The sequence below is a fragment of the Leopardus geoffroyi genome, chromosome C3 (genome assembly GCF_018350155.1).
Source record: "Leopardus geoffroyi isolate Oge1 chromosome C3, O.geoffroyi_Oge1_pat1.0, whole genome shotgun sequence".
NCBI classification, from domain to species: domain Eukaryota; kingdom Metazoa; phylum Chordata; class Mammalia; order Carnivora; family Felidae; genus Leopardus; species Leopardus geoffroyi.
The window spans coordinates 34,636,672-34,660,139 of NC_059338.1; the positions used below are offsets into that span (position 1 = coordinate 34,636,672).

General features: G+C 52.0%; 1 protein-coding gene across 3 annotated transcripts in view; it reads right to left on the reverse strand.

Annotated features, from left to right (window-relative positions):
• The window catches only part of PLXNA2 (plexin A2), a 208,843-nt gene that overhangs the window by 30,883 nt on the left and 154,492 nt on the right, over positions 1 to 23,468 (reverse strand). For 2 of the 3 annotated variants that reach the window (XM_045456756.1, XM_045456757.1), the window contains exons 11-13: positions 23,035 to 23,131; positions 19,325 to 19,515; positions 3,194 to 3,345 (exon numbers count right to left, since the gene is read on the reverse strand). In XM_045456756.1, the coding sequence (XP_045312712.1) occupies positions 3,194 to 3,345; positions 19,325 to 19,515; positions 23,035 to 23,131 (440 nt within the window). Of the gene's footprint in view, positions 1 to 3,193; positions 3,346 to 11,034; positions 12,192 to 19,324; positions 19,516 to 23,034; positions 23,132 to 23,468 lie in introns of those variants that run through there. The other variant, XM_045456758.1, reaches the window with a different exon arrangement.

Below are 23,468 nucleotides of genomic sequence, written 5' to 3' on the forward strand. Positions count from 1 at the left end.
TCAAATCCAGGTCAACCTGACTCCAAAGCTTGAGCCTTTGACCATTCTGCTCTATTGCTTGCAGAATTAATGGAACGCTTTCTATGTATTTTGGGGAGGGGACAGGGTGGACGTGGCAGCAATGTCGGGGTGCAGTTGAGGTTGTTGAGGTGTCGGGAGGTGCCCCCTACCTTCCCGGGTGTCGATGACCACAGGCAGCAGTGTGTGGTCAGAGGATGCACCACTTCCTCCTTCAAGCCTTACGAGTTGGCAAAGTTCCTGTGGTTTGATTTCTGGGGGCCTCCTGCCTTCCTGGCCTCCTCTTGGTGTCTCTGGTGGCTCTAGGATCCCCAGTATATTATAAGGAGATGACAGCTGGGGGTGCCGACATTTTTCCCTTGCAAAATGAGGGGCTTGACTAAACAACTATCCACGTTCAACATTTGGAGGTTCGACTCCTCCCTGGTTGACAGGGAGCTTCTGGGGACACATTAGTGACACCGACAGGCTTTCTAACGGTGGGAAGGGCGGTTCCCTGGGGCATACAGTTTCCTCCTCTGACATCCTAAGGATGTCTATTTCTCCATTTCTCCATTCCCCGGATGAGACTTTTGAGAATCTGGGAGCAAAGTGATTTGCCCCAAGTCACCCGGTTCCCCAATAGCTGAGCTCCTGGTACCCAGCCCGGTGCCCTCATCCCCCACACAGTACTGCCTCCCACAGACCGGCAGGGATGGTACCTTTCTCCGCACGAGCGTGCACCCCTGGGGGTGGGGAGCTTCGGCCCCCACCTGAGTCTTATCACCCAGGAAACGTCCTGTGATGGAATCATCCGGCCCTCCGCAGACCGGTGGGGTGCTGATTGCAAGACTAAGCGGGGCATTTTAACCAACATTAACCTAATTGCTGAGTGATAGATGGTGTGGCACAAGCATATGGCGGGCCATTACCGTGCCCGCTAACCCTGCCCGCACCCGGGACACTGCACTGGCCCGTGTAGCCAAATTCATCTCTCCCGGACATCTGTAATGATCATGCCTGCTGCTGTCTGCCCGGGCGGGAGGCTTTAATGATGCTAAAAACTCTGAAGCCTCGAGAGTGGTAAGGAGCCTGGCACGGCTGGAAACCAGGGCTGTACCAACTGAGGTGTGGAGGGCCTGCTCCCTCCTGCCCACACCGCGCCCCACACGAAGGCAGTGTTGGTTTTCTGGGGTGCCGGGCCACCAACCTCGACCGGTCACCTCCCTGGGCTCCCTGCACAGCCTCACTTGTGGATTCTACGGGCGCTTTCCCCCCCGGCCCTGGGTGAGGGTGGTGCATTTGATTCCAAAGATAGAATACTTCCTCACATTCCTATGGTACATCGCAGTCTCCATTTTCTCATCTTACTGAATTTCCCCCCAAAACCCGTAACGTAGGAATCACGATTTCCATGAGGTTGATGAAGGTCAGAGAGACTGACAGTCTGCTAAGGCCTCAGGGCTGGTCAGTAGAGCAGGCAGCACTAGAACACGTTTGAATTCCAAATCTCATGAGCTCTCCGTGTCCAGCTGCCCAAGAGTTTGCACTTCTCAGCTCAAAGCCATACCCAGTGGTCCCCCAAACCCTTTCCTTTGGAGTCCTGTGGCATCTCACCAAGTTGGAGATTTGACTTCTGTCCGGAGGCCTAGGGCAGGTCCTTAAAGCCAAGGTGGATTCGGGGTAGGTGGCACCGAGGGTCTCGCCCAGCCTGGCAGGGCTCTGATCCGGAAGGACTCCACAGACTGTCCCACCTCCTGCCCCAGATGCGTCCACCTCACTCTCTGGCTCCACAGCCTCTGTAGTTTCCCTCTTCTCTCCCTCATCTCTTTCCTGTAGCCCCAGCCAGTCCTCCCTCCAAGATTCAGCCCTTGCAGGGAGAAGGTTGTCAGGGGAGGAGCCGGTCTGAAGGATTAGAACGGCTCCTTCTCCCCCGAGGTGGTGAGCGGACATCAATGGGGTCCTCAAAGCCTGGGAAGTCACTCCTCTGACTCTGACCCTGCTCTGGGCCCACGCCGGAATCGTGGCTCCTGACCCCGGAGGATCATGACATTTTCAGGCCATTCTTGTCCGGAAGTCTTGCCCTATCCACTCTTATGAGACAGGGAGACCTGGAGTGGAAGTCAGGAGACTCGGGTTCCAGCTCTGCCTTGGCCACTTGTGCCCTGAGTGAACTGGGGAAATCATTTCACTTCCCCAAGACTTTTGCCTTCTCCTGCTTTGTAAAGGGAGATAACAGTCTCCACCTGAGTCCTTTCCAATTAAAAATGAGAAAATGGATGAGAAGGGGCAAGGGCTGACTGAAGAGAAAGTGATGTCATTTTTCTGGTGGTTACTAAAGGCTGGGTCTGGGCAGGTCAGGGGGAGGGCCTGGGGCTGCGGGGGGGTGGAGCTAGGGCAGAGAAGCCCCTCCCACAAGCCCTGCTCTGGGGCTCCCTCCTCACACCCCTCCCCCTCGCACAGCACAGCTGTGTTCCCAGCAGGACTAGGGAGACTTGACCCCACTTTACATGACAAATCATCCAGAATGATCTCCCTTCCGTCTCTCTCTGGGATTGGGGTGGGGGGAGCATCCCTCCTTCCAGGCTCCTGCCCCCAGTTTTGTGCCCATCTCCTGCCCACCAACTCCACAGCGGTCACCACTGCCAAATGAACACCCCAAATTGGAACATATGTCACTCCTGGAGCCCCGTTCGCCTGTCCGCGGCTACATGCCTATTTTCTAATTTCCAGCTGACATTTCCCTTAGTGAAATAAATGAATTTGCTCCGGCGGAGGCCCTGCTCGGATTAAGCTGCTGTCAGAGCCCCATGAGCCAAACAAATTGTTGCCCGCAGCCCACTGTGTGGGATGCATTCCAATGGGGGCTGGCAGCGGAGGGGCAGGGAGACCGAGGAGGAACCTGGGCTGGCTGGGAACGTGGCTCGGTGGCCAGGGCAGGTGAAGACTGAATGAGAGACAGTGTTGTGCTAGGAGTTCTGATGCCACAGGAGCCAGGGGACAGGGAATCACACACACAGGAGCCTTTGAAAGTGGAGGTGGGGTAGAAGAGGGCCCAGGGAAGGCTTTTGGGGGCAGGGTCCACGGGAGCAGAGGGGTGGGAGGGAATCCTGGAGAAGTCCCAGAAAAGGGAAAGGGGCAGCCCCTACCCTGAAGCTCCATGGGAAAAGGGCGGGCCAGAGCGGGCTGGACTCACTGCTCAGCGATGATGTAATCCCCCGGCAGGGGGGTGCAGGGCACCCCAGCCACCTGCACGTGGTGGGCGATCTCAGAGAAGTCCAGGCCCAGGTTCACGCCATGGATGGTCACTCGAGTCCCTCCTTCAGGTGGTCCAGACACCGTCAAAATCTGCGGGAGGGAAATGGGTCACAAACCTGCTGGGCCACAGAGGCAGAGACAGCCGTGCCCTGTCCTTCCACGAGGGAGGCGGGGGGGGGGGGGGGGGGGGGCTTAGTGCACACCTGGAACGTGGGTGCCCACGACATGTTTTCTCCACTTTATAGCCTCTCTAGGGTCCTGACATCATTTCACACGACTTCCTCAGTTCTTCAGGTCATTAATTCTTTCAAGCATTCATTTATTTAAAACAACAACAACAACAACAACAAAGATCGGAAAGCACTGGACCTGAGACAGAAAATCCTTGTTGGGAGATGTGCTGCCTGAATGTGATCAAGTCACAGTTGCCCTAAGTCTCAGTTCTTCTTAGTTGTGAAGGGCGGGGTAGTGGCATGGATCATCATCTCTGCCAGCCTCCCTCTGGAGCACCAAACGGGGCGTGTTTGTGAGCTTTTTGTAAACCAGGGAGGGCTTTGTAATTGTCACGTGCTATTACTGCCACTCCTACAGGCTTGACACCATAGGGGTGATGGCGAATACACAGGACATCAGGAAACTTGCCCTCCAGGAACTTCTGGTCCAGGAGGAAGAGATAAAAAGGGAGCCATACATAACGCTCCCTGATGCAGGGCACGCACACAGTGGTAAGGTAGATTCGGAGGGAAGCTGTGGGAGTCCAGAGGAGTCCAAGATTAGGTGCTGCTTCAGGGGTAAGATTCAAGATGGAAAGTGTGTTGGACACGGGCTGCAAAAAAACAGCCCACGATGCATGGCAGAACCATGAAAAAGATAACTTTAGGATCTCCCAAATTTTCCTGGCTTCTCATTAACGAGGATCATGTATCTAGTTATTCATTTCCTAATTCAGTCACCAAATGGTGTCTCATTTTGCTCGGGCCCAATGGGCAAAGGAACAGCAGAATCAGGCTCTCCCAAGGTGTAAATTTCTCTCTGGGATTAGATCAGGCTCTTGGAAAAATGCCGCTCTTTGGGACAGAACAGATAGATCCCAGCGAGTAAGTTCGTCCTTTGTGGTCCACAGGTCTCTGAAGTAGGAGGAAATTAGAAGTGAACTCAATCACTGGAAGCAGGCTCAGAGTATCTTATACGCAGATTCTCGTACAACTTATACACACAGTTATAAAAAAAGTCCAAGGCTCTTTTCACTACACCGTAAGAAAGGCAAGACAGGGAGGGAAGGAGAGAGGGAAGGGTGGGTTGATCAAGACCAAGAGTCCACCAGAATCTCCCAGATGGAGCGTCTGGGCACAGTTGCAGCCCGGGACCTTCTGTGCTCGAGCCCCACTGGGAGCCTCCCATTAAACCCTGTTCATGCTGGTGGGGCACCCAGTGCAGTCAGGGTGCCCTGGGGCAGAGATGACAAGTCAATGCAATGAAATGCTACAAAAGGTTCTGGAGACTTTTCCCTCCTCTCTGTTCCCCAAAGGGGCACTGCGCTCTTCCTGCGATGTGGGCACCATGAGTTGTACAACCATCTTGGCCGTGAATCCCCAGGTGACAGCGGGCAGAGAAGACACGATCGTGGGTAGGAGGACTGGAACAGGCCTCCCTCTCTGCCAGGCCCACTCCTGGGCTCTCGGGAAGTTGGCTGCACAGTCAGGATTCGAACTCAGACTTCCTGACCCCCACCCTCTTCTTCAGTTCTTACATGGTGGAGCCTCCTTCCCTCCCTGGGGGGAGGAACTCTCTCATCGGAGGGCCCATTTCACCCAAGTCACCTGGTCTGAGGCTCTCACTCCCTTTTCTGGGAATAAAATATCCCACCTTAGGAATAAAAATAAAACAAGATTCATGAAACGAATCAAGGGTGGGATAGTGGAGGCAGCTCAGGGGCATCTCTGTGTGTTGGGCGTGAGTGGGGGGAAGCAGAACAATTTGGAGAGAGAGAAGCTGGCAGGAGGAACAGGTAGCCCCACAGCTTTCCTGTCCCTGGGGATTCTGAAATTAACCAGAACCGGATCTCGGCTGTTGCACCCTCCCCCGGTGCCGTTTCCTCTGCAACCTGGGCCTCCCGGGCTCTGTGAGATGGACCCTTGTTAATGAGGACCAGGGAAGGGGATGTTTCCACGCCCCTGCAGGAGACATCAGTAGGAAAGAATTTGCTTTGAGCAAATCTGACTGCCCGGGTTCTCCTTTGGTCCACTTGAATGAGCCCCACTGGCTCCTCTCACCCCTCCCCCAGCCACCTGGAGGACAAGAACCCACCTACCAAAAGTTACTGGCAAAACTGTGAGGATTGGTTTGTGCTCCTTCCCCCACTCTTATTTTTAAAAATACATTCTTTTGCTCGCTGCAGTTAATTACAACCTTTCAGAAAAACTGTGAAACGAAATCTTTCTGGAAAAGCTAAAAATATTTCCATCTTGCAGGTAGTGCTTGGGGATTGGATTGTGGATAGTTGGCGGCATTGGCAGCTTCTGCGAGGCCGCTTTCTTCAGCTGGTAAGTCGCTGCAGTGTCCCCTTCTGACGTTCAAGGGCTGGGGTCCGAGACATGACCAGGGTCACTTGGAGGGGTTTGCAGGATCCATTTGCCAACACAGAGCTGCTCAGAGGCATACGCCAGCTTATATTGTTTAGAGATGAAAGATTATTATTATTGTTATTATTTTTTTTGTTATTAGCAAGTGTTATAATCTTGGCATGAAGACGCATGCCAAAGAGATAGCTAGTCTGGGGTGTGGAGACACCAGCCTGATCACTTCTAAGCTAGCTTACCAGCTGCTGGAATCCGAACGTGGAGAATCAGAGTCCTCCTAGGTCATTGGCAAATACCTGGGGAATACTGGGTCCCCGGGGTCTTCTTTCCCACATAGCATATGCTATGCGCCATGCTGCCAGCACCTGGGGCAGGTGGCAAAGGAGTTAGGGGTCAAGGCTCTAAGTAAGCACCCCGTTCTAGGACTTACAAGGGACACAGCTTATATCTTCCTTGCTTCGAACAAAACTGATATGTTAAAGTCAGGATTTTCCAAACATAGATGAGGTGGTGAGCATTTGATTTGCAAAAGGATTCCCAAGGTCTCCATTAGGGATGACTTTCAAAATCTATATCATTGGCACAGACCTCTCTCTTGAGCTCCATATCCATATATCCATTTGCTACTGGACATCTCTACTTCCCCATGTGTGTCCCTCAGGCACCTCAAATTTCACCATGTCTAAAAATGAACTCTTAATTTTTCCTCCTTCCACCCCCAACCTGATTATCCTCACAGATTCTCTTTCAAGGTTAATGGAATCACTGTGCACCCAGCCAGGAACCTTCCAAGTGGTTTCAACGGATTCCTTTCCCTCCCCTACCGCGTACAATAAATAACAGTCACCAGGCACTATGAGATCTTACTCCCTGGCATCTTTTGAATCTGTGCCCCACTCTGTCTTCCTGAGTCGGTGTTGAGCACAGCTCCCCTACTTCTCACTCACGCTAACGGCGAGGGTTTCCATGTTCTCCCATTAGATCGAACTTCCTCCTACCACCAGGTGACCTTCACGAACACATACTTGGGCAGGTTACTAGTTGCTTGCTCTGAAAACCTGTAATGGCTGTGACCACTGTTAAGGCAAAGTCCCTAATTCCTGGCTTGGCACTTGTCCTTAAAGGTTTTTTTTTTAATATATATTTTTTAATGTTTACTTTTGACAGAGAGAGAGAGAGAGAGAGAGAGAGGATCCGAAGCAGGCTCCAGGTTCTGAGCTGTCTGAGCACAGAGTCTGAACTCATGAACCACAAGATCGTGACCTAGCCAGAGTCACATGCTTAACTGATTGAGCCACCCAGGTGCCCCTGTCCTTCAGGTTCTGATCTTCATTAATTCTTCAGTCACATCTGCTCTCTTATACTATGTCCATGTTCTACCCAGATACCAGCGGTTCCTGTCCACGCAATGCACTTCAGAAATCTCCGTGCCTTTGCACCTCACTTGCTCTCCCCCAGCTTAAAATCAGAGTGAGTCAAGGTGGAGGTCTGGGCTCAGGGCATAAAGGCGCAGAGAAAGGTATCCTGCAGGAAACGTGCCCTAACACCTGAGGGCTTCGAGGAGACTCTGAGAATGAGTACAAGGGCCTTGATGTCCGTGTGGTGGTCTGGGGTGGTAAAAACCCAGGCATCCTATTTTCCTCGTTTTTCCCAGGACCAAGTATTGGGGAGAAGCTACAGAGGGGAGGCTTGGTGGAAAATGACGTATTCTCCAGAGAGAACGTGAACAGGATCTTTTAAGATACCACTTCAGGGGTGTGGGGGAGAGGAGAAAAATGGGGGATGGGTTTTGAGGAGGGCACTTGTGGGGATGAGCACTGGTGTGGTATGGAAGCCAATTTGACAATAAATTATATGAAAAAAATATGTACCACTTCGGACCAGGCAGCGGGGTCCCAAGTCTACCCTGGAGATTGCCCACAAAGGCTGTCTCTCCCAAGCAGCGTTAGATTGCAGAATGGTCAGTGTAGCATCTGCAGAGCTCGATTCTCTTGGGAGAATGACACGGGTCTATAATGAGGCAGGTTGGTGGAGTCCTCTGCTGGCAGAACTACAAGGAAGGCCTCCCAGATCAGGCAGTAGTGGGGCTCCAGCAGAGGTGAGGGTGAAAAGGCAGGGCGGGAGTTAGATAGATCCCCCCACTGACAGAGGGGAATCAAGACAGGGCTGGGATGGTGACCAGATCCACAGGTCTTGGCTTCTGGTTTCAGATGGCTCTTGGGCTGCTGGCTACTCTGGGGCAGGGAAGAGAGCCCATCTGAGACTTGGGTAGCGTCTGTGCAGGGAGAGAGTAAGACAGACTAGAATTTGAATTTTCCCTCTGACAGGCATGAGCTATGTGACCCTCAATCTCCATGTCCTTATCAGAAAACAGATAACAATGCTCCCCCTCACAGGGATGTTCTGAAGGTTAAGGAAGACAACATCTGGAAAATCCCTAATATGACGGTGGCTTTAGAGGGTGGGTCTTGACAATTGCAATTTCCTCCCTGGTGTTCCCCCTGCACCTGTGCCTTCCCAGATCACAAAAACATGGGATTGGTGGTGTTGGTAGGGAGCTTAGAGATGACGGGAATCTTTTCCGTTCCTCTGGAAGGAGGCCAAAGGGACCTGGGAGCTTAGATGCTGGAGTGATGGGGGTAGAGAGAGCTGCCCGTGGGCTGACAGGAGAGAGCCTGAGCTTGTCCATGCTGCTGAGGACAGGACCTTGGCTTTGGTGGACTCTGGGCCCTGCACAGAAGCCGACTCTGAGCCAGACATCACCCTTTCACCCAGAATAAATTGGGGGAGGACACAGGCCCTGTCTGGAATGGTCTTCATTCTTTCTTCCCTCCCTCTTTGCCATTTCTTTTTCCCCTGGCAATCAGCCATTCTGGGGTAGGCACAGCATTTCACAATGAACTCAGTGAATTCTTCCAGGAAAGTAATTCTGAATGAGACACCCACACAAACAAATGGTTTGACAGTCTGGGATGTGTACGAGTGTGTGTGAGTGTGGGTAGTGAGGGTGTGGAGAGATGGGGAGAGGAGCTGGGAACCTGTAAAATCAGCTGGGATCTTGAGATATGGACCACTTCAATCCCATGCTTTCCAACCCATATTATACCGTGGACCAGAAATCTGGCTTCTTGCCTGTGGACCTCAGAAGTAGGTGATGAGGTAAAGATGTGCCCAGAAGCAAGTTGCTCTTGCTGGGTGGGGGTGAAGGGGGTTCTCTCACCCCTATGTTCTGTGCCGACTCCCACTGTGCACTCCTACCCGCCTACTCCCCAGAACTCTAGTTCTCTTACGTATCTCGCATGCTCCCGGGGACAGCTAAGGATCCCCAGGCCCATAGGGTCTAAAGGCGATGTTCCATTCCCCCTGCCGGTCCAGCAAGTCCACTGACAAATGCCTACCTCTCCTGCAAGGCTCTGCTAAAAGATGCGCCCCTGTGATGCTTCCTCGGACCCCCTCGGGCAGATTCAGTAGCATCTTCTACACTCCCTCGGCCCTTTGTGAACACGCCCAAGAAGGTAATGGCCCCGCCGGGCTGTAAGCTGCTTCTTTTCTCAATGAGACAGTAACTATCTTGGGACAGAGACAGTCTCACTTTTGCTTAGCAACCTGACACTTCGCACACGGCCTGCAACATGGCAGCCTTCGGTAAATATCCCCCGTTCTCTGTTACTGGGAAACGCTGGTCCCACCAGATTGTAGAACAAACTGTGTTCTATAATGACAGCTGGAAGAATGGAGGTGTCTGTGCGGCTTGGGAGTGATGTAGTATTGTAACGGAATCTCAAGAAGTCCTTCCTGCAATCTCTCTTCCTTCAATTTAAGCCAATTTCTGGTGTGATTCCTCATTGAATGGAGGACTGAACAGCTGCCTCCTCATCAGACATCTTTCAGATACTGAAGACAGCAATTAAGTCACCCCTGGCCTGTGCTTCTGTAATTCTGTTAGCCCTTTGTTGGAAGATCTTGTTTTCTAAACCCTTTGATCATTTCAGCTGCTTTCCTTTGGACCCTTGGACGTCCAGGCATCCTCTGAGAGTGTAATGACCCAAAGTAGGCTTGTGGCTTGAGCAAAGTCCTGCCGGGTGTGTAGTAAGGAGGGCCTGCGCAGGTGACTTCCCTCCGCTTGTCACATACACCATTAACCAGGCCAGCCCTGGGCAAATCCCAGAGGGAGGGGAAACCTTGGTCTCTTTCCCAGGTGTCTTTTCTGTTCCCCCTCCCTGGGGTCCCTTCCCCTATTTTAGGTACCTCTCACCCTGCTAGTCTCTTCTCCCTAAAGAAACCTTTATTTGCATCTTAATGGGAACTTAAGTTGTGTTATTACCTTGCCTTAAGAGTACTGGCCTTTTAGCCCATTGTAGAATGAGAAGTTTGTCTATGCGCAGCATTCAGAAGGAGAATGTGGGAAAGGCGTTTGGGCACAGGGCTCAGTCCAGCAGCCTTACACGGTGCCCCGGAAGCAGTCCCCGACCGTGCCCCGGTATACAGGTGACTGATCCACATCTAAGCCAAGTACTCTATCCGCTGATCGCAAGCCAGGATGAGCAGGCAGTGGGATGTGGGATGTGGCTGGCGTGTGCTCATCGTAGGGGGATTCCCAGTCTCCCGCTGGGCCCTCTCAAAGCCTCCCGGCGCCTCTTGTTGGGGAGCCACCTCCGCACCCACCCAGACCCCACCTGCCAGCCGCACAGCCCGACTGAGCCCCACCAAGCTCCAGAGCACCCCAGCCGAATCTGGGCTCCTGCCAGACTGCGACATGTTTGTTTTCCACCGTGGGTGCCGTGACCTGGAAAGCAGCCGCCGCGACGCTCCCCTTGCCCTGATTCTCACAGCCACTAATTGAAGGTTCGGAGGGAACTGTGCCACAAAGCCGCCCAAGGGCGACGGCAGATGCAGCCGATTAATTACAGCTGGGGAGCTCCGAGGGGCTGCGCCGGGGAGCGGAGAGCGAGGTGCCCCAGGCCTCGGGGGATTGGCAGCCCGGGGAGTGCCGCCGGGGCCACTCCGGAGGGCGGAGCTGGGGGCTCCTGCGGGCTAGGGGTTCGAGGGGTGACAGGATGACCCCTTCTTGGCGGGAGCCTCACAAGGCCCGGCTTCCACCCGAGAGAACCCGTCTTCCTCGGCTCGGATCTCCTGCCTGATAGACATGCGGAGCGAAGGCAGAAGCTGAACGTGGGCTCCTGGTTATTGGAGATTCTGATAATGATGGCCGCCGTCCTTTATTTCATTTCCTTTGTCATCGCATACATATTCTTACATCGCTTCGTTTATTAAGTGCTTATCATGAGCCAGGACGGGTGCCAAGGGCTTTACATGTTTTATCCCACTTAGGGCTCCAAACAAGCTGAGAGGGAGGTCCTGTTACAATTTCCTTTTTACAGATGGGGACTAGTATCCAGAGAGGTTGACTAACTTGCTCAAGGTTACACAGTGAGTGGTAGAGCCCGCCGGGTCCAGCTAACCTGTGCTTTCGGCTTCTACACCACACGGCCTGAGTTGACCATCCTCTTGTCCGGGAAGAGACCCCTGGGTCATCAGCCGTGGGCACTCATGCCCTAGTCTGCTCGTGGGTTTCCCTCTGCTGAGGTCCCCCAGACCCTCCCCCTTGGCTCAGGCCAGAGCTTGCTGCTTTCCAAGAAGCTCTGCCCCTGGCTCTGCTGGTCACTGCCTTGTCTCTGAGCTTCTGGGAGCTTCCCCCTCCCTCTTCTCTGTCCCTGCGCCTGCGAATGTGCACACGCCCCCTTGGGCCCTGCCCCTTCGTCACCTTGCCCCGGGCCCATTCACGTTCAGCCTCTCCACGTGATGCCAGGCATGGGGACCACTGGCTTTCTTTCCATCTCTGCAGCAGGCTAGATAAAGAGCTGGGTGCCAGCCCCTTTCCCCCCTCCAGCCCCGTGGACTGAGAGTTCTGTTTTCCTAAGTGAGCCCAGGAAAAAGAGTATACGGGTCACACGTGGGGCCTCTAGAGCCAAGTAGGTGATAGTTAACTGCTGGTTCTAGAACTTTGTAGCAGTGTGACTTTGCTAAAGTTGTCACCCCTCACAGTGCCTTGGTTTCCTCATCTGTAAAATGGGGCTAAAGCTCCTACCTTATAGGTTGTCATAAGGTCTACACGAGATAACGTAAGGTGCTAAGTGCAGTTCTGAGCAGCAGATAAGCGTTCAGTGAAAGTTAGCTATTATTTTTCTTATTGCTATTTAATGATGAAGAAATCTGGGCAGAAGCCAGGCTAGCTGGAGTCCAGAGAAGAGGCTGGTTGCTGTAGAGGTGGCCCAGCATGGTGTCGGCTGCCTCTCCCCTGGGCCAGTCCAGCACTTTGCAGGTCTCCGGCAGGCTGTCAGCACCCTAGACTGGGTCCTTAAGAGGACATGGGAGAGAGTGACATCAGAATCTCCCAGAGCAGCCTGGGGGGTGGGTGGGGGGGTCCCAGAGAAGTTGCTCCAGGAGGGACCACCCCCAACTGACGGACCTGCTTTGTACTAAAAGCTCCTGTGTCTGAGATGGGGATCAAGTGGGTTCTGCCCCAAGTGGCCCCCTAATCAGGACAAGCCAGTGAGGACACGTCAGGGGTATATAGACAGCTAATCCTCTCCTGGCTAATCCACTTACTCCTTTCCTGTTGCTTAGAGTTTTCCTGACTTTCGAGGGCAGTGGGGCCAACTTTGTGCCTGCAGATGTTGATGGCCTCTGGGCTCTTGGCCAGAGACACCTGGAAGCTGGATTCAAGACGGCAAGTCGTCACATCCTTTTCCAACTTCGGTGTGTGTGAGTGTGTGTGCGTAAGCACGCGTGTGCATGTGAGTGTGCACACTCTTCACGGTAGGCCAGAGCCCAGCTGATAGCTCTGAGTCTCTGGCCTCGGTGGCACCAGCTCTCCTACCCGGCGCGAATCCTTGCTGGCTCTGTCTTAGCTGATAGTACATTCAAAACCTAATTGTTATCTCAGCAGAGTAACTCCATTATTCATCCTGACACCGTCCCCCGTTAGCTGTTTGTTGCAGTGATGTTATATTAATGAGGCCTGCAAATAAATGAACGGGGAGATCAGAGCGCTGACTCGTTTCTCAGGAAAGCTGGCTGACGTATTTATTTATTTGTTAGGAACTTTGCAGCGAGTCTTCCTGGCCCTGGGCAGGTGGCTTTTGGCCTTTCCTGCAGAGATTTGGTGCAGCCTTACAGATAAATGCTTGTAAATGTCCAACTCCCTGAACAACTTCACAAATGCATTCACAACAGAGAGTCCAGGGTGGGGGTGGGGGGAAGTCTACTTTAAATTTTTTGGGCAAATGGAGAACAGAAGGAATGCAAGAACAATGGATCATCTCAGACAAATATTGTCTCAACTATTACTTAGGCTTGGTTTTAGAGAGGATGTACACGGTTTTCTACATTCGCTTTTCTTTCCCAGGTACACACACCTAAGACAGTGTTAAAGAGAATTTGTCCCCCCTGAGCGTGAGCCAGTGAGGGGGCTGGGTACGCCAGTGACACGGAAAAATTCACAAAGTAAAATCCACGATGTGGTCAGTGGAGAGATGACTGCAAAAGCAGCATCCCTACAGCCTGGCACCAGTGTGCCCTTACGGGGCGACGCGGCAGGTGACTTCAGACACACACAGGGATATTCTCTGGTACCCAGACGGTGACGGGTTCCTGGTCAATCCCTGAGGACCCCAACACTGGAGATGGGTCCCTGGCGTTGCAAGCCAGCTTTGTTTATTCTTCACCGTGATCTCTACTGTCACCCGCAGGTGCGAGCCACCTGGCCTCCATCCTCTGGGCTCTCATCCAGCTGAGATGCTTGGAAAGAAAGAACCACCAGGCTCGGTAATTTCCTACTTTCATCTCAGCCACCATCCCGCTGACAGGCACCATCAGAAACCAATGAAATCAAGTCTGATAACTCTCATAAACATACACAATTAAAGTAACATCCATCCCGTACAGGTAAGAAGGAGTCACCCTAAGTTTAAACACACCCCAAAATGCACTTCCTGCCCCCTCACCACTCATAGGATCAAGTGTAGACCTAATTATGTGTAGGAAGACAGGTTATTTTAAGGCTCAACACAAAGGGTAGCCAGTGCTCCCAGTTTTTCTGGCATCTCCTGAGGCCTTTCAAGAGAATTCCAACATATTTTTGGTACACTTGGGGTGGAGTGAGGTGGAAAAGTGTATAGCCAGGGAAGATCCCTTTATCCCTCTGACCAAGACAGGCGGTATGTGTGGTGGGGAAAGTCTGCATTCTGGAATCGGAAGGTCCTGGTTTTGAGTTTGCTCTGCCACTAACCAAATGGGTGACTTTGGGCAAATTATTTACTTCCCTAAGCACTGTTCCCTCAACTCTTACATGAAGATAATTGTAGGTATCTTGAAGGATTGTTAGGATGAGTTGATACACAAAGGTCCTGGGGCACGGTCGAGCCTGGCTGTTATTATTAATACTCCCAGAACTAGGATATGGATCATCTGTTCTGGTCCCTGGCCTGAGGTAAGTGTCCTCATTAGGTGTCAAGACCTTGATCCCCGGTGCTACCCTCTTTCGAAACGGGAGACAAAAGCAAAGGGTGTAGATTAGAACTTTCTGTCTTAGGCCCTTTGGAGGAAGCAGAGTGGCCTGCAGGACAAGCAGATTCCAGCCTCTTCCAGGCGGCTCATGTTCAGGGATAGGCTGGGGCTTTGCAGCGAGAGGCTGCAGCCCCTGCCTCCCCTCCCAGACCTCGCCTATCCATGCGATAACTTCCAAGCCTAGCACAGCACATGGTATTCAGTAGTCACTCATCAAATGAGGATTTATTTACTGCAATGCTCTGTTATGTGTTGAATTTTATCCTCCTCAAATTCAAGTTAAAACCCTAATTCCTGTTACCTCAGGAAGTGACGTATTTGGAGACAGGTACTTTCCAGAGGCAATCGGGTTCAAATGAGGTCACTAGTGTGGGCCCTAATCCAATATGGCTGAAATCCTTATTTAAACAAATAAAAAAAAAAAAAAAATAGAGACAGACACAAGAAGGAATGTCATGAGAAGATGCAAGCAGAGATGTAGACGATGTGTCTACAGGCCAAGAACACCACAAGCCCCCAGAAGCTACAGGAGGGGGCACGGAGCAGATTTTCCTCACGGCCCTGAGAGGGAGCCCACCTCCAGCACCCGGACCCGGGACTCCAGCCTCCTGAACCGTGACACAATTCGTTTCTGCTGTTGAAGCCACCCAGTTGGGGGTGCTCTGTCCCCGCGGCCCTCGCCGACCAACGTACCCACTTGGAGTGGAGACCTCTGTCACCTGAGCTCTAGATCCCCTTGAACCTTCCTAAATTTTTCTTCCCAATTACATACTCAGTCTCTTTCCCCTTTCTGCCCAACTCTCCCCTTCGCAGCTTCTCCGAAAATGCTTCTTCTGAGCCTTCCTTTCTAGGGGGTGGCTTGCGATGTCCTCCCCTTTGGGGTCCTGGCAGGTCTGGAGGCGCAGCAACGTGGTGGGCCAGGCATGTCGCGGGCTTTCCTGAACCTCTGCGCGTCTCCTGTTCCTGGGGTTGAACAGGTGACATGTGCACAGACGCCAGGATGACGGTGAGGACGAGAGCAGCTTGGGATGCCTCCCACGGGGGACAGCATCATTATCACACCACGGGCTGACTGGGAAGGAGCAGACGCTGGGTCCTGAGGGGGTCTCTAACCTGAAGTTTATGTAAACTGGGAAATTCGGGAGGCTGTAAGACTTGTCCTACATGAAGCTGTCACAGGAGACGGGTCTCTCGGGGTGGGTTTGGTTGCCATGGACACAGTTGGATAAGAAAGGGTTAAGGAGGAACACAGCGGTCCGGTCCGCTCAACTCAGCTGGAGCCCACTCCTCTTCCTAAAGCAAGACTCACTTGAGGTCATCTCATTGATTTCCAGGCCCCTGAACAGGGCAGTGCCCGTTCGGGTCCCCACTGGTTTCCAGCATTGCGAATTCTGCTGTCTCCAACAAACACCACAGGCCGTCCTAGAATCCTTCCCCTTTTCACCCCTCCAGAAGGATCTTCGTCGTAAATGGCTCTTGCACGTGGGCCTGCACATTTGCAGGCACACATTTGCAAGGACACGCATTTGCAAGGCAACGGCCAGAGACAAGGGGGGAGGAACATATAGAAGGGCCTGGGTCTCACTGAATACGGATTATTAAGAGATTAAAAGATTGAAAGATCTGTGCCAACGTCAAGGAAGTAGCCCAGGAAGCTACGGTAAGGAAAAGGAGCTGATTGTTCTTCAAAGTTACTTTTAGCAAAGGATACCTTTTTGGTAAGAGATGCCACAGACACACATGAGGCTGCTTCTTTCCCATTACTGGTGACATTATCTTTGATCACCTCGTATAGGTAGTGTCTACCAGCTTTCTTCTCTGTAAAGTTACTATTTTTTCTTGTTGTAATTAGTACATACCTTGGGAGGCGATGGCTCAAGACGGCCGACATCCTATTTTTCACCCTACTTTCATTCACCAATTCATTGGCCTTTTTTCCTGAAATAATTATTACTGTGAATTTTGCCAACTGATGATTTTCTATTTCCCTAAGTCCTTTTACATGTTTCAGTTAGACTTCTAATATGAAGAAGAGTTTCCGTTCTCTCCCGTTAATTGTTTATTTATATCAATAAGGACCATAGATTCTGATCTTACTCTATTGCTAAAGTCAACTAGTATCATTATGTATTTTCTTGCACAGACGGGCCCAGATTCGGTCCCTGGGGCCATATCAAGTTGGTTCCTGTGCCCTTTTGACATGTATTCCACATTTTTTTTTTTTTTAGTACTCCTTGCCAACAATATATACCCTAAATTAAATAATAAGGAGATATTAACTGTACCCAAATTGAGGGATATTCTACAAAACAACTGTCCCGTACTCTTCAACAGTATCAAGGTCATGAAAGACAAAGAAAGACTGAGAATTAGAGCACTGAGGAAACATGATAGCAGAATGTCACATGTGACCCTGGATTGGATCCTGGACAATCAGTGGGGCAACTGGCAAAATGTAAATCAGGCATGTATATTACATGGCATTATTGTATGAATGTTAATTTCCTGCTTTGGATAATTGCACTGCGGTTATGTAAGATGTTAATTTTGGAGAATCTGGGTGAAGGGTATATGAAAGTTCTTTGGACTATTTTTGTACCTTTTTATAAGTCTAAAATTATTTCAAAACTGAAAAGTTAAGAAAAAATTGAAGATGACTTTTACAGGGGAAGGAGGGTAGGCTGAGGGAAGGAGACACAAAACGAAAGAAAATATTCCTGATAATAGTGAATACGATATTCCAGGCCTGGATCCTCCCTCCTACATGTCCCGTTCAGAATGATGTCCCCCTGTGTGGCTTGAGACACAGCATGGATTTGTCTCTCTTTTTCCCCAAAGAGTATTTTTCATTTCTCTATAGCCTCTGTTTGAAAAAAACGCCAACAGGAGACCCCACTGCTTGGGGCCTCCGACTCCTGCTGTTACGTTCACTGGGAAAATCAATTACAGCCTAATTACCTCAGGGGGTTAATTAGCATCATGTAGCTTGGGTGTCCTCTGTGAAGGGAGCAGCCCGTCAGTCCCCGGTCAGTGAGCAGGGGCAGCACCGAGGCAGAGATTTCCCAGGGAGAAGCCTGCCTCAGGGCTGGGAAGGCGCCCCTGCCAGTCGGGGAGTCGACGGGACGGCAGCAGCCAGGGTTGGCGGAGGTGAGAGGTGCTGATGGAAGCGAGTCCCTGCCTAATTTAAGCTCCCCTGTACCACACGCGCAGAGACGCAGAGACACAGAGACGCAGAGACGGACAACGGCAGCTGCAAGATTTACAGGGCGGAACATGTTCTCAGGCCAGCAGTTGCTGGAAATCACTAGAATCAGGGAGAAGGCAAGGAGCCCTGAGCAGCTCAAGGAGCCGGCTGTCTGAGGGCAGAGGCTGGGGCACCACCAACCAGAAGTTCCTGTAAGCCCTTGCCCAGCGAGGTAAGGACACGGGATGGAGTCAGTGGGCACTATCACGGTCGTGCCCAAGACAGAAACAAAACTGAGGAAGCCCGATGCTCGACGACAGCGTCTACACCGTCATAGCATCTTCCCACCAGGATGACTGAGAACCTAGGTGGTGCCAGACACAGTGCTGTGCTTTCCCTGGGGCACGCCGCCACGTGGGTGGATGGCATCTGCCTGGTCTACGTCAGCTAGGAAGGAAGGTTGGCTCTCAAGGAAGAGGACACCTTGCTTCCTGTTCCACATCACTTGGGCAAATCAGAGACTTTACAAATGGCTCTATAAGAAATAAATCTGGACTTAGATACTGGCTCTGCCACTTATCTGGGGCAACCACTCTACTCCTCTGAGCCTCATTCTCTTCATCTGTAAAATGGAGGTGAGACTATATGCCTCCCATGGTAGTCACGGGATTAAACGAGACAGCGCCTAGCACCCTAAAGAAACACTCCATCTTCAACCATCTGTAGGTTAGCAACACTCATTTGATCTTGAGGGGTGTCCTTCTACTGATCTGGAGTTTCAACATGGTCGCAGGGATGCTCCAGGAACTGCTCAATAACCCGTGACATAGGCGAGGACCCAAGGTGCTTTCTGCGGCTAATAAGGAAAACGAGCCGGGAAAAAGGGCAGCGAATCCCACTCAGGGAAGAGGCGGGAAAGGAGCAGCCTGTCACTGCTTTCTTAAATAAGCAGACCACAGTGCTACCTGCCCAGGCCTTCTTCACTCCTCATCACCATAAAGGAATGTGCAATAAGTTTCAAACCACGAGTGACAGTCGGTGAATAGGGAGCCGCGAAGAGTGATGAACGCGTAATGCACCCAAAGTTAAATACAACTGTTCCTCTCCCAGGCCATTCAAACCCCGAGCAGCTGCATTTTCATCCGCATCATCTATTCATCTTCCTTCGCAATTTGCTATTCAGGAAGCATCATTTTTTTCCCCCCAGGATAATTAATTACCTATTTCCTTCCATTAAAATGCACAAACAAATTGGGACAGGGAGTAAATCCTGGGAAACGGCACCGTGGCCAATGTAGCGCCTGCCTTGACTTCCTTCTTCCGTGTTCAACTTTGCAACTCGGAGCTAATTGCAGCTCCCCAAATCGCATTTCTGCTGAGAAGAGCTAAGCCTGCTCTCTAAAACGTGCACCCATCAGGCAGCCAATTTCCCGTCCCCACCTGGCTCTGCCCGCCTGGCAGTGGGGGCTGGGCTGGCTCTGCCTCCCTTGTGTGCACGTGCACACGACGTGCACGCACATTCAGGCACTGGCCCGAGGACACACATCCAGAGGCTTGTCATTTGGGCCTGGACACGGGCCATCGTGGCGCTCAAGAGAGGCTTCCCACACCCCACATTAAGTGCTCTACACTTACAATTCTTCCATTTGAACTCCTCTCCCGCTACCCCCCTCCCCCACCCCCACCCCGGGTCGGCGCCTGGCCATCCCTCCCCGCTCTGGGGACTGGCTGGACTCACCTCGGTGATTTGGGGGTTGGAGCACTTGACGTTGTGGCTGGACCAGTCGAGCCAGGGGCTGGAGAGGCTGGCGCAGTGGGGCTGGAGGGTGCACCTGCGTTCGCCGCTGCACCAGCCGCACTCGAACTTCCGGTCGGCCTTCAGGCAGAGGCCGCAGCTCTCCCGCTGGGCCGCACACTTGTAGAGGTGGACTGTCGAGACAGGGGGTGACACGACGGGATTCGGGAGTGCTCTCACAGCCGGGCCTCTTCTGGGAGGCAAGACAGAACCCCCCCCCCCCCCCCCCCCCAGCACAGATAACACCAACGATCACCATTGTCATCGCAAGAATCACTGATGGCGGATTAATACTAAACTGAGCCTCATAGGGGCTGAAAGGGACTATAGAAAATGTTATTTAAGAGTTCTGGCTCCAGACCGAATTGTGTCAGGGCTTTGATCGTGGCGTCACCACATTCCGTGACACAACGTAAACTCCTTGAACCTTGTCCACTTAATGTGTGATGGGGGGGGGGATGATCGTTGCTTTTTTGTGAGGTTTGACTGGGGTGCTGTGTATGAAGTGCTTGGCACAGCGCCTTAACATACCTGATGTGGCACACACACTTATTCTCTCTTCTGTGAGAGTCACACTACATTCTTATGCACTGTCTTTCTTACTCACGTGTGGCCCTCATCACAACAGGTAAGGACTCATTTCCCCATTTCAGATACAAACGAAGCTCCAAGAGGTATATCACGACTCTCGAAGCTTCCTAAGATTAGTGCCCCAAGCTGGGGTTCTGATATTCCAACTCTGTGGGCGGCTGGACTGTAGAGCCTGAGAAGAGAGAGGCATCCTGCCCATACACTGGGACCTGGCTGGTCTGGGAGAGAGGTCAGCCCGGCTTCAAGGAAGACCGGGGGGCCTGCAAGTACAGGCAGAACTGACGAGGAGAGAAAGTCCACCCAGTCCTGTTCCTGGTCCCCAGAGAGGACAACCTGGCTGCATAACAGGTCACTTTGGGAATCTGCAGACCTTCTGCCTTTGCTTTTGTCTCTTACTGATTTAGAAGCTCTGGACCCGCCAGTCAGCAGAAATGTGTTTTGGGAGCCTGGGGCTCAGCTGTTGCCTGCTGATGTTTTGAATTCAGAATCTTGAGTAGAATGCTCAGAGACTCATTTTCAACGCCCCTGGTCAAGCAGACATAAGCTTTCAGGACTGGGGCTTGAGTGCCTGTGTTGGAGGTCAGGTTCAGGCCCCAGGGGAGGGGCATTTTTTACTCCTCTAGTCCTCATCTCCCTCTGCGATCCCAGCTGTGGGGAATACATTCAGACATCCTCATGCCCGCAGCTTCTTATGGTAAAGTGCGGGGAACGGGACTCTTCAAGTGAACCACGACGTGGTGAGCATTTATTAACGTGCACAAATGGTCCACATCTAACACCTCATTTGGTCTTCATGATGACCCCAGAAGGAGGGCGTCCCTTCCTGCCTTTCCCAGATGAGGAAATTGGGATCAAGGCAGGGACAGTAAATAGTCTGAGTTCATCCCTCACTAAGTGAAAACGCCAGGAGTTTGAATCCTGCTTTCTTGGATTCTAGAACCCAAGTCTGTATACACCATGGCCTTCTCCACCCAACACGGTGCACAGCTTCCAGAAACACTGGGCTCTAGGAGGGATGAACGTGGAGATGGCAGTGCCCGCACACTCCCAAGTTGTTGAGTGCCACCGGGGGGGGGGTGGGTTTCTGATGAGAGAGCTTGGATGTGGCTGTTTTCTTCTAAGCTCCAGGTGCAAAGCCAACCTCTGGGAACTAAGCCCGGATCCTCAGCAGGGAGAATGTCTATCTCAGCAGTGAGGAAATTTGGCCTGGGTATTGAGAAGTAGAACAGAAATCTCCCTGGTTCCATTTCTTTCTCCCAGCCAAAGTGGTATCAATTTCCATGACAGCCTGTGGGTGGGGGCCTCTGGTGGCCCTGGTCCCCTCTCTGCACCCACAGGCGACCGTCAGGCTGACGGAGAAGCTGGGGCAGCCCTAGCTACTTGAAGTGTAGTGAGACGTGGCTCATGGTAAGGGAGAGGGGTCTCGGGGGGAGAAGGCTTCACGCCCTACGGTGGTCTGAACCACTGGAAGGACAGTGGTCTGTCTGGTCAAGCACGTGCACTCTGAGATTGGACAGCCTTGCTTTGGATCCTGGCTCTAACTTTCTGATTCAGCCTATTTTTTTTTCTTTCCTTTTTCCGTTTTACAGAGGTATAACTGACAAAGAGAAATCGTAAGATATTTAAAGTTATTATACCATACCGTAATGATTGGAAACACATATACATAGTGAAAGGGATCCTCCCACCTAGCTAATTAGCATACCCATCACCCTACACATACATAGAGAGCAATTACAAATATGTATTTAGGTTTTACTCTCTCAGCAAATTGCAATTATACAAAGCATCGCTCTCAACTACAGACACCGTGGTTTCCACTAGGTTCCTCAGACGTTGATCACTTTAGAGCTGAAAGTCTGCACCCTTTTACCAACCTCTTTATTTCCTCCCCACCCCCGGTAACCCCTTTCCTACCCTCTGCGTGAATTCGACTTTTTTTTTTTTTTCCAACGTTTATTTATTTTTGGGACAGAGAGAGACAGAGCATGAACGGGGGAGGGGCAGAGAGAGAGGGAGACACAGAATCGGAAACAGGCTCCAGGCTCTGAGCCATCAGCCCAGAGCCCGACGCGGGGCTCGAACTCACGGACCGCGAGATCGTGACCTGGCTGAAGTCGGACGCTTAACCGACTGCGCCACCCAGGCGCCCCAGACTTTTTTTTTTTTTTAAGATTTCACTTATTTGTCTTAACAGTCTGGAATGCTTCGTGAATTTTCCCATCAGCCTGCTCAGGGGCCGTGCTACTCTGCACCTGTCCAATTTCAGTGTATGTGCCGCCTAGGCGAGCACTTTGGTCCATTTCTTAGCCTCTTTGGGTCTCAAGTTTCCTTATCTGTAAAATGAGATTCATACTAGTACACACATCTCAGGGCTGTTACGATTAAGGGAAATAATCCCCCCAAATCACGTAGTGGATGCCTCCCCACCGCAAGCGCTCACAATATCGGAGTCGCCTTTGTCACTCTTGAGAGCAGGGTGGCATGTTGATATTTGCCGTGTGGCGGGTACAGCTGGCTACCTGGCACATGGGAGGAGCTGCCCATGAGTTTATAGGGCCATAAATAAGGGTGGTCCTCATGGAGTGTCCTTCTCAGGTCAGCCCAGCTCTGCCCTGAGCTTCCTGGCACTGTCCCCCCTACCCACTTCAGGACCAGGGGAGCAGCCTTAGAAACCTTTGTGCAGCGAAGGACCAAGGACAGGGGAACCAGACCCGAATTGGAAACAGAATCTCTATTTCTCTGGAAACTGGCAGGACATTCCTGCTTGCTGCTCTCCTAGGTCAGGTTCTACAGACACTTCAAAGTCTCTGGGAGCCGAAGAGAAAAATGCGATGAGCCGGCAGCTGCCTGGCGGATGCTCTGGTTGTAATAAAACAGGGTTCCCAACAGGACTCCTTTGATGGCTCCAAATGTTGCTTTAGGATCCTCTGAAGAGTTCCGCTGACAGAGGGAGTGTATTATTCATGGCACCGCGGCTGGCTGGCTCTGATCCCTCCAGCCCCGGTCTTTCCCGGGGTCACGAAAAGATCAAAAAACTCTGCCCGGAAGTAGCCGCTCACCTTTCAGGTCCTGCGGGTTGTCGATGATGAAATTGCCATTCCACACGACGGCGAAGTCCACAGCCAGGTTGCTGATGTCCATCCCGTCGTACTGGTACTGCGGGGAGAGGGGCAGAGGGCACATGCCTTGTGAGGTTCCCTATCACACGGGGTTGCTGGCATCTCGGGGGACCAGGACTACGGCAGGAAAGAAACCAGGGATTCTGGCTCCCTCTGGGCTGAGGAAGGAGCAAAGGGAGAATCAGGGGAACCCCTTCTGCCGCTCGAATTATCCCTATGGCGCCCTCCCCGACTCCCAGTCACTAATGCCAACAGGATCCAGCCCAATCCCCTTAGTTTGGTGTTCGGTGCCTCCTATAATCCAAATCCAAGCTTACTTCTCTTCCACTGCCCTCCTCCAGAAATCTTTGATGCCTGTCTCCAAACACACCTGC